Here is a 16,078-nt window from a genome sequence, read left to right as displayed (position 1 = left end):
GTGAACTTACGGTAAGGTCGAATGCGAGATGCGGCGCGAGCGGCAGGTCCGGCGCGCAGTAGACGCGGCCGGAGCGCGCGTGCACGCGCAGCGCGCCGCGCGCCGCCCCCCGCGCGCGCCAGCTGTACCGCACCGAGCCGTTCTCGGCGGCGTCACTGTCTAGCGCAGTCACCTGGTAATGCGTTCACGATTTTGCATTAAACACTTTTTGTCAGGCGTTCACAAATTATTTTGAATGGATACATAAAACACTGCAAATATTTCCTGAATTCGAGAGAGTAATGTTAAAAATGACAATTACAGTTGTTACGTAAATGTGGTCGATAGTCTTCTCATCTCCGTCCCACTCTTCCCACTGCAATCGCGTACCGGAGCCTTCTTCGTCGTCCTCGCCCTCGCCTTCTCCTTCAGAACTGCTCTCTTCTCCTTCGCCCGCTGAGGCTTCGTCGTCCTGTAAGTTTTGCATTAATAATATTATTAATATGTACGTTAATAAATCAAAATATCAGTTAATTCTGAATAGAATTCCTTTTTTTTTTTTATTTGTCAAAGTATAATATCCAATCCGGGATAAAATTTTCGGAATGATAGAGTTGAAACTCACAAATTATTAACTAAATACATAAAAACCGACAAAACACAAACATGCTGGACATAAAGTAGATACTGGTTCATACTTGTACGTTGGAGGCGCGCGGCGGCACGCGCACGTCGTAGAAGCGCTGCGTGAAGGCGGGCGCGTGGTCGTTGAGGTCGGCGAGCGCCACGCGCACGCGCGCCGACCCGCTCAGCGCGCCGTCCCACGCCGACACCTCCAGCGCGTGCGTCGCCGCCGCCTCGCGGTCTAGGGTGCGCCCTGTCGTCACTATTACACCTGTCAAAGCGTATTGTTAACATTAGAAACAAAATAGATAAAATGCAGTTGTTATATGAGGACATTTATTATAAGAATCAAAATTTCCATATTGATAGCACAGATAACATAATACTATACTTGGAAATAGTAAAGGATAAGGGATAGTAAAGGGTAAAACGAGACCCTATCACTAAGACTTCTCTCTACGTCTCGTTCGTTCTCTCATGAACCTGGCTGTATCTCATGAACCTTAATAGCTGACAATAATTCGTATTTTGAGAGATGATGTATTTCTGTTGCCACAATAGCAACAAATAATTAAAGAAAAGTTACCCAACGGTTGGTACAGTCATAAATTGGATGGGTGGCCAATTTAATTTGTAGTTGCTCTTTAGCTTATCTGTACTCAACCCCTGGTGTAACGAGGCCGTTATTTTAATCGAATAAACTAATGAATGTTACCGGTATTTTCATCGATGGAGAACAGGCCGTCAGGGTTGCCGGCAACGATGGAGTAGCGCAGTGGCGGCGGCTCAGGCGCGGCGTCGGCGTCCACCGCAGTGACGCGCACCACGAACGTGCCCGCCGCGCAATGCTCCGGGATTGTCACTGAGTACTCCGCATGCTCAGGCCACGGCGCCATGTCGTTCACGTCTTCTACTTCTATGTACACCTGATTAAGCAATGAGTTATTATTATATCTGGATTTTTAGACTAGCGGTTTTCGCGACAAAAAGTAGCCTATGTGTTTTGCTGATTTATGTAACCTATTACTGATACAAAAGCCTAAGATTGATCCCATGTAAATTCAGAATTTTAGCCGACAAATATTGATTTGAAGTTTCTATAATGAATTAATGATTTTACCATATCATTCAAACCAAACGTCCAATTTTAATAAATTAATGACTAAATATTTACATAAACAGTACTTTGTGACAAAATAGTTTATTTTGATACGGATTAATTACATATGTTAAATAAATGCATTTAAATGAAGGCTTAAAAACTACATGATTTTGGAAATACTTCTTGTAGATATTTTAAGGTCTTTAATTAACTAAAATATTTTATGGTTCTATCTTAAAAGATACTATAAATAGTTTAGGCGGCGTTCGCCATATAAGGAACTTTTTTGGATGATTTATTACACCCATTTATTCTAAATAAAATATAGCCTATTAGCTGCGTCCCACGGTTTCACCCGCGTAAGTCCGTATCCCGTAGGAATATCGGGATAAAAAGTTGCCTATATGTTATTCCAGTTGTCCAGCTGTCTACGTACCAAATTTCATTGCAATCGGTTCAGTAGTTTTTTGCGTGAAAGAGTAACAAACACACACACATTCTTACAAACTTTCGTATTTATAATATAAGTAGGAAGTAGGACGTTACTCGCAGATAATGTAGCTTTCCAATGGTGAAAGAATTTTTAAAATTGGTTCAGTAGTTTTTGAGTTTATCCATTACAAACAAACAATCAAACAAAAATACAATTTCGTCCTCTTTATACTATTAGTGTAGATAACAATTTATTTTCCACATTCTTTATGGACAAAGTCAAGATGAATATTATACCTGAATGCAAGCGTATCGAGGCACCAGGCCATGGTCTTCAGCGCATACTGTGAGCCAATAATGAGGGACCGTCTCCCGATCCAGCGGGGTTTGAGTTCGTATAGCACCTGTGGGTAAATATTACCTATAGAAAGTGAATTTAAATTTAAATCTTGTTTCTAAGCTTGGTTGCAATATTCCTACCAGTATCGTCAATAGAGAAGTGCGCCATCCCAGATCCAGCAACTATGTAATAAGCGAGGCGTGAGTCTCGGCCGGGCGGGTCGTCGTCAGTTGCTGCGGCATTCAGAACTCGCGTGCCAACCGCGGCGTCCTCAGGTACGCTCGCACGAAGCGCTTGACGATCGCTAAATACAGGCGTGTGGGCATTCTCATCCACATCAACTACTTCTACTATGAGAGTCGCTTCTGCCCATAGAGCAGGTCTTCCGTTGTCCGTTGCGCGCACTGTAACTCCGTATACCTGTATTATAAAAAAATAATATGGAAATATAGAAAATAACATTCTTCAAGATTAAAATATATTTTATTGTCCAATAATTCATCGAATAAGACTAACCTGTCTTTCTTCAAAATCAAGTCGCTTGGCAGTACGCAGAGTTCCTGAAGTACTGTCAACTGTAAATACTATATCGTCTTGATCGGGTAACGTGTAAGTGACCAGGCCTCCTGCGTCCAAGTCAGGGTCGAACGCTTCCAGTACAGCAACTAGGGATCCGACTGGAACGTCTTCCCTTACACGAGCACTATATGCAGGAAGTGCAAATTTTGGAGCATTATCGTTAACATCATCAACTGCAACGCGCACCAAAGCTTCAGCACTTAGTCCTCCACCATCAGTAGCACGAATTGTTAGCTCGTACAGCGCATGCCGTTCACGGTCTAACGGTGCACACACTAACACTACACCAGTTTGTTTATCGACACAAAACTCCCCGTCGCATCCGCTACTGAGACTGTATGTAACGCGACCAAAGTCACCTCCATCGCGATCAGTTGCATTTGCCCGAAATATAGCTGTTCCATTTAATGCATTTTCAGTAACTCTGAAGCTTGCTAAAGTCTTCTCAAAACGGGGTGCATTGTCATTAACATCCAATACTGTTACTGGTAATAAACGTGACGATGAGCGCTGCGGTTGCCCCAAATCATACACGGTTATATTTAAATAATATTCGATTTCTCGTTCTCTATCTAAATATCCTATAACTTTAAGTTCTCCAGTGTCGGGGTCAATACGAAAAGCAGAATCTGCATCTCCACCAGATATTGCAAATACGAGTAGTCCATTATATCCCAGATCTCGGTCCCTAGCACGTAATCTCACCAATGAAGTACCAAGCGCTACGGATTCATTAACTTTGATTTCCACGGGAAAATCGACAAATTCTGGAAAATGAAGATTTTCACCAAAACGTGATGACGCCAAAGGAAAGTCCTCTGTGAAGTCAAGAGGAGCATTACTGCGCTCTGCAGCCGCTAATAATTCAGTTAGCCGTCTTGCTACTCCTGTATCTCGACATTCAAGATTATTCGAATCGACGCTGCTGCTACCCACAGTGTTGCCGCCTACTAGATGTAATGTAAGTGTAGCTGCATCGGCAAAATGAGTACCATCAGTGGCAGTAACATTAAGTACACGTGTTTCGGTTCGAATATCGCTAAGGTCACAAGAAAGACTTAAAATTCCTGTAGTTGTATCTAGTGAAAAGCAATTATCTTCGTTACCACCAATAATACGATACGAGACTACATCGCCTGAATCAAAATCAATTGCGGATAAGGTGACTATTTCATGGCCAATGGCTAGCCGACGCGGTAAGTATCCAACACAATCAACCCGTTCAAATTGGGGTCTATTGTCATTGACGTCCTTTACGCGAATTGTGAGTCGCATTTCAGCTTGTCGGCGATACGGTAAACCCCAATCACTTGCACGAATCTGTAAAACATATTCTCTTCGCATACTTTCATAATCCAATAATCTTGTAGTTCGCACAGCACCAGAGAAATGGTCTACATCAAAGGGGACTGGTTGTAAATTTGCTATACTATACGAAATATACGCATTTTCCCCTGAATCGGCATCTCGAGCTACAACTCGGGCTACTATTGCCCCACTAACTCCATTTTCTACGACAGTAACTTCCATTTCTTCTTTTTCAAAAATAGGGTCATTGTCATTTGCATCTAAAACTGATATTTTTACTTTAGCGGAAGATTGTTTTCGAGTTCCAGCATTTCCTTGATCGATAGCAGAAACTGTAAGAGTATAAAGAAACTTATGTTCAGCATCTAGAGGGACCGCTGTATATAGGACGCCACTTTCTGGGTTTACAAAAAATTCGCCACCTTCATTACCCCCAACTATTTCAATATAAACGCGAGCATTTTGGCCCTCATCTCTATCACTGACTTTTAATCTTATAACAGGCGTGTTTGGCGGCGCAGTTTCTAATATACTAGCTTCGTATACTTCTCTGCTGAATACAGGAGCATTATCGTTAATATCAGTTAAAGTGATCGGTAAAGTTAAGTAAGAAGATCTTGGTGGTTGACCAGCATCTGTGGCCCGCAGTGTAAGGTTATATCCTTGTGGGGCGGACTCACGATCTAATAGTGCGTGTGCTATTATGTCATACTCATTTGCTTGAACTGAAGGTCGTATCCGAAAATGCCCATCTGGATCGCCGTCCACAATATCCAGAGCAGCAATTTGGCCATGCTCATCAACGTCGCGATCGGTTACTAGTACAATTGCATATATTTCAGCAGTTGAATTCTCTAAGAGCTCAGGCAGTTTTCGAACTTGTAATTCGGGGGCATATAAATTTGCCTGTTGGACTCGTACTATCAGTGAAGCTTTTGCAGATGGTGCATTTTTCCCAAGAGATAACAACGATGCACGATCGTGGGCTAAAACAGTGACTTCGTGACGTTTATTTTCTGCATATGATAAAGTCCTTGTGACGGTCACAATTCCCGTTGTTGGATGAACAGCAAAGCGTTCGGTTGGTTCAGCAAGACTGTAATAAATTTCACCGTTTATACCAAGGTCAGCATCTTCAGCAGAAACAGTTATTATACTTGAATGAAGTGGAGTATCTTCAGAAACCTGGACCTCATAATCAGTTGGGTAAAATAGAGGACTGAGATCATTTTCGTCTGTAACTTGAACAGCAACGACCGTATCTGTTTCTAACTGCTGACCGTCGGGAAGGGTTGCGGTGGCACGAATTTCTAACCGATATGAGTCTCTTCGCTCCCTGTTAAGAACATCTGAATGGCCCACTCTGGTTCTTATCGATAGAAAACAAAAGTCTCCAACCACCCTTTCCTCAGCCTTAAAGAATTTGTCACGGTCACCGTGGCGGATGCGGTATCGCACTTTTATATTTAGTGCAGGTAGATGGAGGCCGAGAGGTTCGGAGGCGGGCGGTTGTTCTGCATACGTGCGCGGTGGACTGTTCTCTGGTATGCTCACATTGTACAGTGGATATTGAAACTGTATCGTATGTGACGAGGGCGGGCCGGGCCCGGCGCCGCTCGCGCTGCACAGGGCCGCCAACACCAGCAGCGCGCGCGCGCTCGCCATAATTCATTCGGATATCTGAAATGACAAAACATAAAAGTGAAAGATGGATTTATGGAGAAGACTGTTTTAAGATTTAATAGGCGGATAAAAAACAAAAATATTTTTGTTAAACAAAATATTGGACATTCATATAAAAGGGTCGTCACCAACCTATCGGTCGAACTCACACCATATGACTCCCCTATTTTATATAAAACTTAAAGCCCTGTCAATTTAAAATTTCTCCATGTTTACTGTATAAAACTAAATCGATTAACTTCTTCTTCGAATTTAACGGTTGCGCAGCCGCGGGCACAAGCTAGTTTATAATAAAATTGGCAGCAAGTGGGATGACACTTGACGTTGTTTGGCCAAGATTAAAAAAAAATAGGTTTTCGTAATAATAATATACATAAATACAAATAATAATATACATGTGAAATGCATCTCACACATATCAGCGGAGATTAATTACATTACTTCACTTTTTATGTCGCCTAACAAATGCTTCTGTCATTTATTAAAAGTCTCATTTATGAGACCAGGCGTTCTAAATACCCCAGACAAACAAGTTCTGAAAACGGATAAAATGATAATATAAGAAAATAGAGATTTTTCGTTATTGTTTGGATATATGCATATACCATGTCCGTTTTTGCCAAAAATATAGTATATAATAGTTTATCTTACATATAGGTCGTTGATTGTTACGAATACGCTTATTAAATATACAGTGATAGTCAAAGGATAAAATAAGACACCTCATGTAATGTAGTGACCACTCCGTATGCAGGCGCGCCAGGGAAAACGAGATTCTACGTGAAACAGGTTTGAGCATTCAATAAATATTGATGCTTAATTACCTCATGAAGTAAAGACGACACTGAAGTTGTGTGGAGTGCCGTCAAAATCTGAAAGAAAAGATACACTATATTGTAGAAAGAGAAAAACGTAAGAATTTAGTATAATATTGGTAACAATTGTAGGAAGTGTTAGTTTTGTAACAACAACACGTATAAAGCGAGAAATTGAAAAGCCAACGTGATTTGCGAGCTACGAGTGTTTCTGAGGGCGGCATTTTAAGTAGTGTCGCGAGCGCGGAAGCTTTTTCACCCACTCTATTATTTGCGAGGACTCATTATGACGCGGGCGCGGGCGGGGAGTCTTCGAGCCCCAAGTCGGGACCAGCTACTGCGCCGTGTGCGAGCTTACAGATAGAATATCTTCGCATTTGAATTAAATTCATTGTATAAGTAGTATTTATATTTTTCTTGGTCAAATATTACGTTACGACAATACGAGTTACGAGTATATAATATATTTTGTACAAGGCGTTTGCAATGTTGTTAGCTAGGTCATCAATAACTAGTCAGTAAATATGACGAAATCAGAATGAAATTCTCAAATTATAGCGTGTTTTTATGTGACGTTCATTTATTATACTCAATATATAATCCAGTAAGATATTTTGACTGCGGTGTACCCTTTAAATATAACGAAAGAAATGTTTAGAAATGTTTCTGAAGTTGATTCCAAAGTCGCGGTTGGTTGGTTGGAGAGTTGGTTGGAATGGCGCAGTGGAGTGGCGTGCGCGGCGCTTCGGGGTTGTACGGGCTGAGTTATTAATGACCCCACCGCTACACGAAACATAATCATAAAATTGTAGCTTATGAATATAATACTAGCTGGACGAAATGATCGTTGATGCTTTTATTTTCTCTTCTGCAAAACATTTGCTCTATAAATGTTACGTTAAATTTAATAACTGATTCGTTGTTGCAGTCACTATATCAATATACGTGTCTGCATGTTTATGGTATGTTCTTTTTTGTGATGAGATGTATCAAAATGACTGCACAATGTCTGAATATTACGTAAATAGTTTAATGAAATGTAGCAGTGGTGACTCAGTGGTGAGGATCTCAAGACTTTTTTGACTTAAGAATTGATAAGTCGGAGGTACGAGACCAGGCGAGCGTGCAAGAAATTAATTGACTTTTCTATTTATCTGCACATTGTTATATTTTGTATAAGCACCACTGCTCAAAACGGTTATGGAAAATAGCGAGAGGAAACCCGCATGTCCAAGAATCAAAAATTCGACGACATTGGACATCTGCCATCTCGCAAGTGCTAGCAGTAGTGGCCAAGTAGCCAGCGTGATGGATAATGGCCTGAACCTCAGAGGAGGCCTGTGTCCCAGCTCATGGGAACACGTATGGGCTGATGATGAATTAAATAAATTTCAAGAGAGCTCAGTAAATATATCACTAAGAGTGAAATAAAACAACGATTAACTCGATTGCGTGTTGATACGCCTATAATAATATCACGAGATTAGATAAAACGTAATAGATACTTATGATATGTTTAATATGCATGTTTAAAATGAACTTTCATTAACCCAATAAATTATTTCGTTTTTAGTATACAGCTATAGGTATTAGGTACCTACGTTTGAAACTTGATCATGGCTTAGACTCGCTCATAATTTAACTAAAAATAGAAAAATCTTTGATTTAAAATGATACACAATACCATAGTATAACAATTTAAACTGTTTTCTAAACCTGTTTTCGCAGGAATGAGATACAGACGGTATACATTTCAATCAAAAGTTGCTGTGATTAGTTTTTTTTGGGGCCCTTGTAATGAAATGTTTCTACTAGATAGGTATTCATCAATCAATAATACAAGTGTTACTACATTTAACATGGCAAATACGCGTGCAAATACAATCTTTTATCTCTATTCATTTAGTATATTACGTATTATAAATAATAATACGTAATTATTCATATTTCATAAAGTACTAGCTGTTCGCCCCGGTTTCCTCGTGGTACATATATAGCCTATGTCACTCAGTGAAGCTGCAGCTTTTAAATGGTGAAAGAATTTTTAAAATCAGTCCAGTTGTTATTATCCGCTACAAAGAAACAAACAAACAAACAAATTCTTCCTCTTTATAATATATGTGCAGATAAGCACTATCCTTATCACTCAAATTGCACTCTCACACTACAGTAGACGGTTGCTTGTTGCCTGTTGCTTGTTGCTACGGTCGACAAGTATTCGTTCATAACACGATGATCATGCGTAGTTAACAAATACACAATAAAACCGATCGAAAGTCAGCTATTTATCAAGCGAAGTAGAAATAATTAATATCATTAACCTAGTTAAGAGAAACAACAGAGCGGGTCTAATGTCAAGTGATCCGCATTCATTATGCAAGTGATAGTAAGAGCTCTGAATGAAAGCATGACGCGGCCGAGTCGTGTGAACAAATAAAGGTAAGGCGAGTTTTTGTTTGGGCCTGTAGCGCTGTGCGCTGCGGTGGCCGCGAGACGCCGCGTGACGTAGCGAGGCGCGAGCCGCGTGACGTCAGGCGTGAGTCACGCTGACGGGCCGCGATCGCGATACAATAGATTACTCCATACACGCCGATGTAACGTTTGCAAACATTCTCTATACGGTTATCTAGTTTCCAGATCCGTTCGATTTCTTGCACTCGTACTCGAGTGGAATACATTGAATCATACTGAGTTGTTTTGTAATGGTCTATGTACACTATGGTCTATGTACATTAAGGAGATGTAAATAATATCATAGGATATTTGTTTGACAATGGGAAAAACATAAAAAAGAGATATCTTGCATGTAGAATAGAGATCTAGTAGATCATGCTATTATAAGGAAACATTAATCAATGTCTCGTTTGTTTCAGATTGTTCGTGCGAGCGCAGTGTGCCGCGCGTGGCTCGCTGACATCATTCCCTTGTATCGGCGGTATATTTACTTAGCGATGTACTTCGTTTCTCATGTGACTTTTTATGGTCATAAATTCTAGTGTATAAGCGGAATCACTTGAAATGTCTTCATATTTTTAACATGATTCTCGCATGGTAATGTCACAGTATACAGACGGTCATACAGTCGTTCAACAAGATCAAAGGGAAAGTAGTTAAAGCTGAAAAATAATAGTCAGAAAATGCAGATCCTTGTTAGCACGAGATGCACAAGTACCATGTACTATTATACAAGTACAACGTAATTTGTTAAGTGGTCACCACCGACCATATTTCAGTGACATATCCGCGCTTTTCTTGAAGGCCCCAATTTCGTAATTGTTCGAGAACACCGTAGCTGGTAAATCGTTCCAAAGCCTCACCGTACGCGGAAAGAAGTTGCGGGTGAAGCGTACGGTGGTGGACCGCCAACCATCCAGCTGGTGCGGGTGGAATTGGTTTTTACGGCGGGTGGTCCGATGCTTGGAACTGTGCGGCTGGTAAAAGGTTGAACAAATCCACAGGACACTCCCCATAGTACATTCTATACAAAATACAAAGGGACGCAACGTCTCTTCGTTAGAATAGAGAACAAAGCCTATTTGTAAGCCTACGTTCATTGACAATTCGAGTTGCTCGACGTTGGATACGGTCAAGAGGAAGGAGTTGGTACTGAGGGGCTCCAGCCCAGAGATGAGAACAGTATGCGGCCGCACCTGAGCGTTGTACAGCTGAAGTCGGTGGTACATTTCGAAATGACATATTCATTTATCGCGTATGATATAAATTTGTGTTTACCAAATGTACCACCTACATAGAGTATCAACATGGCGTTTCATACACTCGGGCTCGTTCCTCCCTCTTGTAGAACGATTGTGTGGATCACTTCTGCTAAATTGTAACTTTGGCAGCGGAACCAACACCTCAACCATACGCGCGAATTAGAATATTCTATCATAACAAGGTTTCATGCGATACATACGCATATCATATAATACTCTTTTTTTCGCTATAAAAAGTATAATATATATACACACACACACACACACACACACACACATATATATATATATATATATATATATATATATATATATATATATATATATATATATATATATATATATATATATATATATATATATATATATATATATATATATATATATATATATATATATACATATACATATATATCTTATGTCTTTATATATATATCTTATGTCACCAAGCTTTTGTCACAATCAATCGATTTATGATTAGCTATGAAGTATTGTAATGAATTAAAAAGTTTTAGCACAGTGTTAGGTAATAGAAGCATTTTACCAGTAAGCTGCGGTGCGCGGATTGCGTCCTGAAGTAAATAATATGTAGCTACAGCCATCGCCTTGCGTGGCACGAGTCATTCAGTGTAATAAGGTTATTGAACTACGCCACTGTTTACACGATGTTTTCGAGCTTCGCTAAAGCAACTCAATTCATATATTACACAATTTTGAAAACTATTTCAGTTTTACTCGCCGCAATAATAATCGCCCACAAGTTGTCAACGTATTTGTTTTGAACTTGCCAAGTGAAAGTAGCGACACCACGCTTCAAGATGAGGAATGACTATGAATGTAATTATGATAATAGTGTATATAAATAGTTGGGTAGTGACCGCAGGCCGCAGTCCGCACGCGGCGGCGCCGGCGCCACCGAGGTGCGCTGATGTGTCGGCGCGGCGAGGCGGTGCCACGCTGTCGCAACTCGCAACTCTATCGCAAGTCACAATTCTATTTTTCTGGCGAGATGGTTTAACAGTTGCCAGCACTGCTCGTGATATGGTGGCGCGGGTGTAGGAAGGACGCGGCGGGTTATTGAATCACTGGTCGACTTTGTAGTTTGAAGTATATTTGAATTTAATAACTGCAGAAGGCTAGATATAAATGTTAATTTAGCAGTTTCTCTGTCGAGTTTAATTAACAATATATTCATATAAAAAGACTATGCATTGAAACAAATTAAATCATTAAAAATTCATTCGAAATTTTAAATTTAGGTCGTTTTCGTGACTTTTTTTTTGTAGTATTGTGTTATGAATACTTGACTATATACAGGAACATTGAATACAGAATGCTCGAATACATGATATGTTTTTAAAGAACAGCATTTTATCAAATAAATATGTATGGTAAAACTTAGGTTATTCGTTCTTTTTATTTAACAGAAGGGTTTACTTTTATCATTTCATGAAAGGTAATGTTTTAAATATGTGTAGGATATTAAATATATTATTTAAATATTAGAACTGTTAACATGTAATGTAAGTCTTGTTTTTTTACACGAATAAAACTATATATGATACAGTTATTGTTTAAAAAGTTGTTGGTAACTTTTCAATTTAAGCTCAGCGATTTGAAAGTTATTTTAAAGACATTTTTTTAGATAATTTTTTGAAACTCTACATTTTACATTTTTCCTCCCAGAAAGGAAAATATATTAAGAATGTGTTCTAATGAGGTGAGGAGTCGGGCTCTGGTGATACGGGTTATTTAGTTACCTGGTGTAGCCAAACCAACCTGTCGTACACTTAAATTTGAAATAAAGTGTACTCAATTTTTGTGTATTATATTTTTATTCATTTTTTATTTATTAGCATTTTTATTTATTATTATTGCAGAGTAGAGAGAAAGAACGCTAATTGCAGCAAAAAATAATTATGGACAAGAAACGTAAGTGAAACGATACAATCTCCTGTAGTTGCTGCCGGCCATTTATCTCGGAACGAGAAATTCCAGCGAGACGCTGTTTATTGACGAGGTTTTGTTTCGTGTAACTGTTTAAGTGTTAGTGCGGGGATCAGGTTTCAAATGGTACCGCGGGCCGCCAGCTTCAGCGAAGATGTGACGTCAGCGGCGCCGGTCGTCGCCCTGACCTTCGCGCAGATACGCCGCTAAGTAGCGAGCTATAATGAGACAGATTCTAAATGATACAGGAAGTGGAGGGTAGGTGGAACGAGCGCGGCCACCGCGGTGTTTACATCGAGTTCAAGGTCCCCCAGAGAAGTTGTGAATAGCCGTCATTCGTTACAATACTTTATAGACCGGGTACAAATAACATCGCTCCATGTTCACATTCAAGATTTTATGCAAAACGTAACCGAAAATAACCTTTAATCAAGGATGTTTCGATATTTTTATTATAGGAAATAGAATAATACATTCTGAAATTCTAGGTAGTATTTATTTTTTTATTTTATATGTATATTTTTTTAAGTTAAAATTCACACGGTGCGATAACAAAGGTTAAAATAGTGTCGGGTCGGTTCAGGTATGCGGCAAACATCCCGTGGCTAAGCCAGCGGGCGCGCGGGGCGGGGCAGGGCGGGTGAGAGGAGGCGCGGGGCGCGGGCCGCGGGGCGCGGGGCGCGGAGTGACAGCTGCGCACAGGCACACTTAACCGCTCTCGACCACGTATAGACACATGTTTCTCTTATGTTCGCTCTGTAATACTTACCATATATGCCTCGGCCCAAATTTAGACCAAACATTTCGTTACGTAGTAGAATTGAGAATGTTATGAGCTGTAATCTCAAATCGTCACAGTAAATACTTAAAGAAGTCAGCAGATAACAGACTACGCAGGCCGGTCAATAAACTGTAAGCTATAAAACCTTTTCGTCAGAGAGTAAACATTGTTGTTATGATAAAAGCGAAATATCCGATGCTTATTCCTATATTATATCTTCAGTGTGCGTGAGTGAAGGGGCTCCGGAACCCTTTTAGTGTTCATCCGCAACTAAACATAGTTTACCTAACAAACAGACTAAATAATTTTACTAAAATCAAAATCATATCCTAAAAATTTAAGATAAGATTATCTATTACGCAGTGCCTATCAGTTTTGCATTTAAAAGAAAAAAGATAACACAAAAAAATTATATATCATATCAAATCAAAATCAAAATACTTTATTGTGCACCAAGTCATACAGAAATAAATTCTATAAATAAACTCTATATAAGCGCAACAGGCGGTCTTATCGCTAAAGTAGCGATCTCTTCCAGACAACCTGGTGGACAAGGAGACGCTATTCATATTTAGTAAAAAAACACAGGGCAAAAGGTGCTATAAAATAAATGTAATAATATAGTAATAGAAATGTATTGAAAAACCATGAATATTCCTTTTAATGAGAAATTTTGATGAGAAATATTCCTTTTAAGTAACGAAATAATAGACCAACGGTAGTGTGTTGATGTACCGTGGGCAGGCGTCGTGACTTATCCTCAGACTTTATGGGAAGCTGATAACTCGGCAGCCGGTTGTCACTCCGCGCCTCACAGATAACAGGGTTTGGGAAAACTTCAAAGGACATGCAGGGACGAAGACGTGCAGGACACACTTGAAATACGACGATATCACAAACGTTTACTTGTTTAGAGAATTTTAGTTGTAATTTAAGACCTAACATATTTTTTGTCTAGTTCCGTTAAAGGATGAATATTTGTTATGGTAATATTGTGAATAACACATGCAATTATTACTCAATGAAATACCGTCTGTAACGTATTTTTTTATTTGGATGTAGAAATGCAAGATTGTTAAATGTCAATTCTGTGTTATTAACCACTATATAGGAACGTTATAATCTACTTACAAGATAATTTGTTTTGGCTCCATATTTATGTGAAACTAATCGAAATGCAGGTAGGTACTGCACATCACTTATATAATTTTCGTCAAGTTCCTGAATTCGGTGATATAGCTTGTTCAGTGTCATCGTAGAGATATTATATAATACGTACTTGTTCATGATACAAGTCTCGAACGTGAGTCAACCATTGAATTAATCCCGTAAGTATAAATAGAGCTAGTGAGTGAGGGGCTGGTGCGGCAACAGGAACACGCCGCGGCCACCAGTCTGCGAGCCGCTCCAACGACGCCTGGTTATTATTACACCTTCTATCAGACTATTCCCAATTCGTACGTCTTAACTGTAAACGTCGATCTGTTGTTATAAAGGCCATTTAATCTGGCGCTTTATTTTACAAGCCATTCAAAGATTTTACAATAAAGATTTCAACGTTTTATTTTTTTTGCTATAGGTGCGCGTAGTTGAGTTTTATGATGCCAGTTACCGTACAGTAATATATGATTGAATGTTTCTTAATTAAGTTGCTTAGTGTTTGTTTAAAAAGTATTTACAGTTATAAGCCTAACAAACGATGTATGAAACAAAAACTTGTAACAGTACACAAACTATGGAGCGGCATAATAATCAAATGTATAGACACAAATTTACTATTGACATGAGATTCATGGATGGAACAGGATTTATTTGTTTTGCTAATTGTTCAAAACGTAAAACAGTTACAAGTATAAATTGTTTTAAACCGACCGAAGTTGAGTTGGTAAAGGTTGGTTTTATGTCGGAATAGAGGTCGCTTGCAGGTAAATCGATTTCCCGCAGGTAGCAAACGGTTCCGTCAGCAGCTAAACAGCTGTCGACTATTTGCCAATACTTACTCTGTTTTACGGTCTCAATACAAATTTACGAGCTACCTGAGAAAAATTGTTACGTCACCAGGGGCCAGAAGCCGCTAGTTTCCTGGTTTAAAAAAAACCATGAAACGATTTGGTATTTTATTCTTAGCTTCATATGTTTATCTGTAGCTGTATATGTAACTTTGTAAGAATAATATAATACTATGCATTTAATTCTAGAAACTTTTTTCGTCAATTCAAATAATCAAATAATGTTTATCGCGGTAAGAATGGATTGATACCTAATAACATATTTAAAAATAAGTAAGTTTTTAATTTCTAAAAGTAAGTAATAAGTAACGAAAATTACTTTGTCCAAAATTTATAACCCACCCACCCTATATTTGCAATATTGATAGCTATTTCCAGCTGTCTCAGAAGAAAACGTAGTGCATTAAAAACAGTCGGTTTAAATGCAGCTCATAGTCATTATTCACTAAGTGCCAGACGTTAAGTAACGTACAGCCGGAGCGTCTCGAAGTCCCGAATGTAGCTGCTTTATTAATACTAATGTACCTAAAACAGATACATTTCGCAGTAAGCTTGTTTGTAGGTCGCTGGCTTATAATACATACTGAATAGTAATTTGTCTTTTGACATATAAGGGTGTATAACCCTTCAGCATGACTGTAAGATGCATATGAATAACGTAAGTAAGGTTATGTGGAATTAGAGCATCGGAAATGTGAGGTTAGCCTGAGTTAGGATTTCAAGAGTTGGAAACAGTCACAGTTTGTAATTTTTAGATTAATGT

General features: G+C 39.1%; 1 protein-coding gene across 1 annotated transcript in view; it reads right to left on the bottom strand.

The window, feature by feature from the left end:
- Nucleotides 1-16,078, bottom strand: part of LOC119833406 (fat-like cadherin-related tumor suppressor homolog) — a 50,907-nt gene that overhangs the window by 30,047 nt on the left and 4,782 nt on the right. The window contains exons 2-9 of the mRNA XM_038357397.1: nucleotides 6,872-6,919; nucleotides 2,994-6,044; nucleotides 2,618-2,897; nucleotides 2,435-2,541; nucleotides 1,319-1,529; nucleotides 678-874; nucleotides 302-451; nucleotides 11-172 (exon numbers count right to left, since the gene is read on the bottom strand). Of these exons, the coding sequence (XP_038213325.1) occupies nucleotides 11-172; nucleotides 302-451; nucleotides 678-874; nucleotides 1,319-1,529; nucleotides 2,435-2,541; nucleotides 2,618-2,897; nucleotides 2,994-6,029 (4,143 nt within the window). The 5' untranslated portion in view covers nucleotides 6,030-6,044; nucleotides 6,872-6,919. The remainder of the gene's footprint in view (nucleotides 1-10; nucleotides 173-301; nucleotides 452-677; nucleotides 875-1,318; nucleotides 1,530-2,434; nucleotides 2,542-2,617; nucleotides 2,898-2,993; nucleotides 6,045-6,871; nucleotides 6,920-16,078) is intronic.

The sequence above is a fragment of the Zerene cesonia genome, chromosome 17 (genome assembly GCF_012273895.1).
Source record: "Zerene cesonia ecotype Mississippi chromosome 17, Zerene_cesonia_1.1, whole genome shotgun sequence".
Classification (NCBI taxonomy): Eukaryota; Metazoa; Arthropoda; class Insecta; order Lepidoptera; family Pieridae; genus Zerene; species Zerene cesonia.
This window is presented reverse-complemented; position numbering and strand designations above follow the sequence as displayed.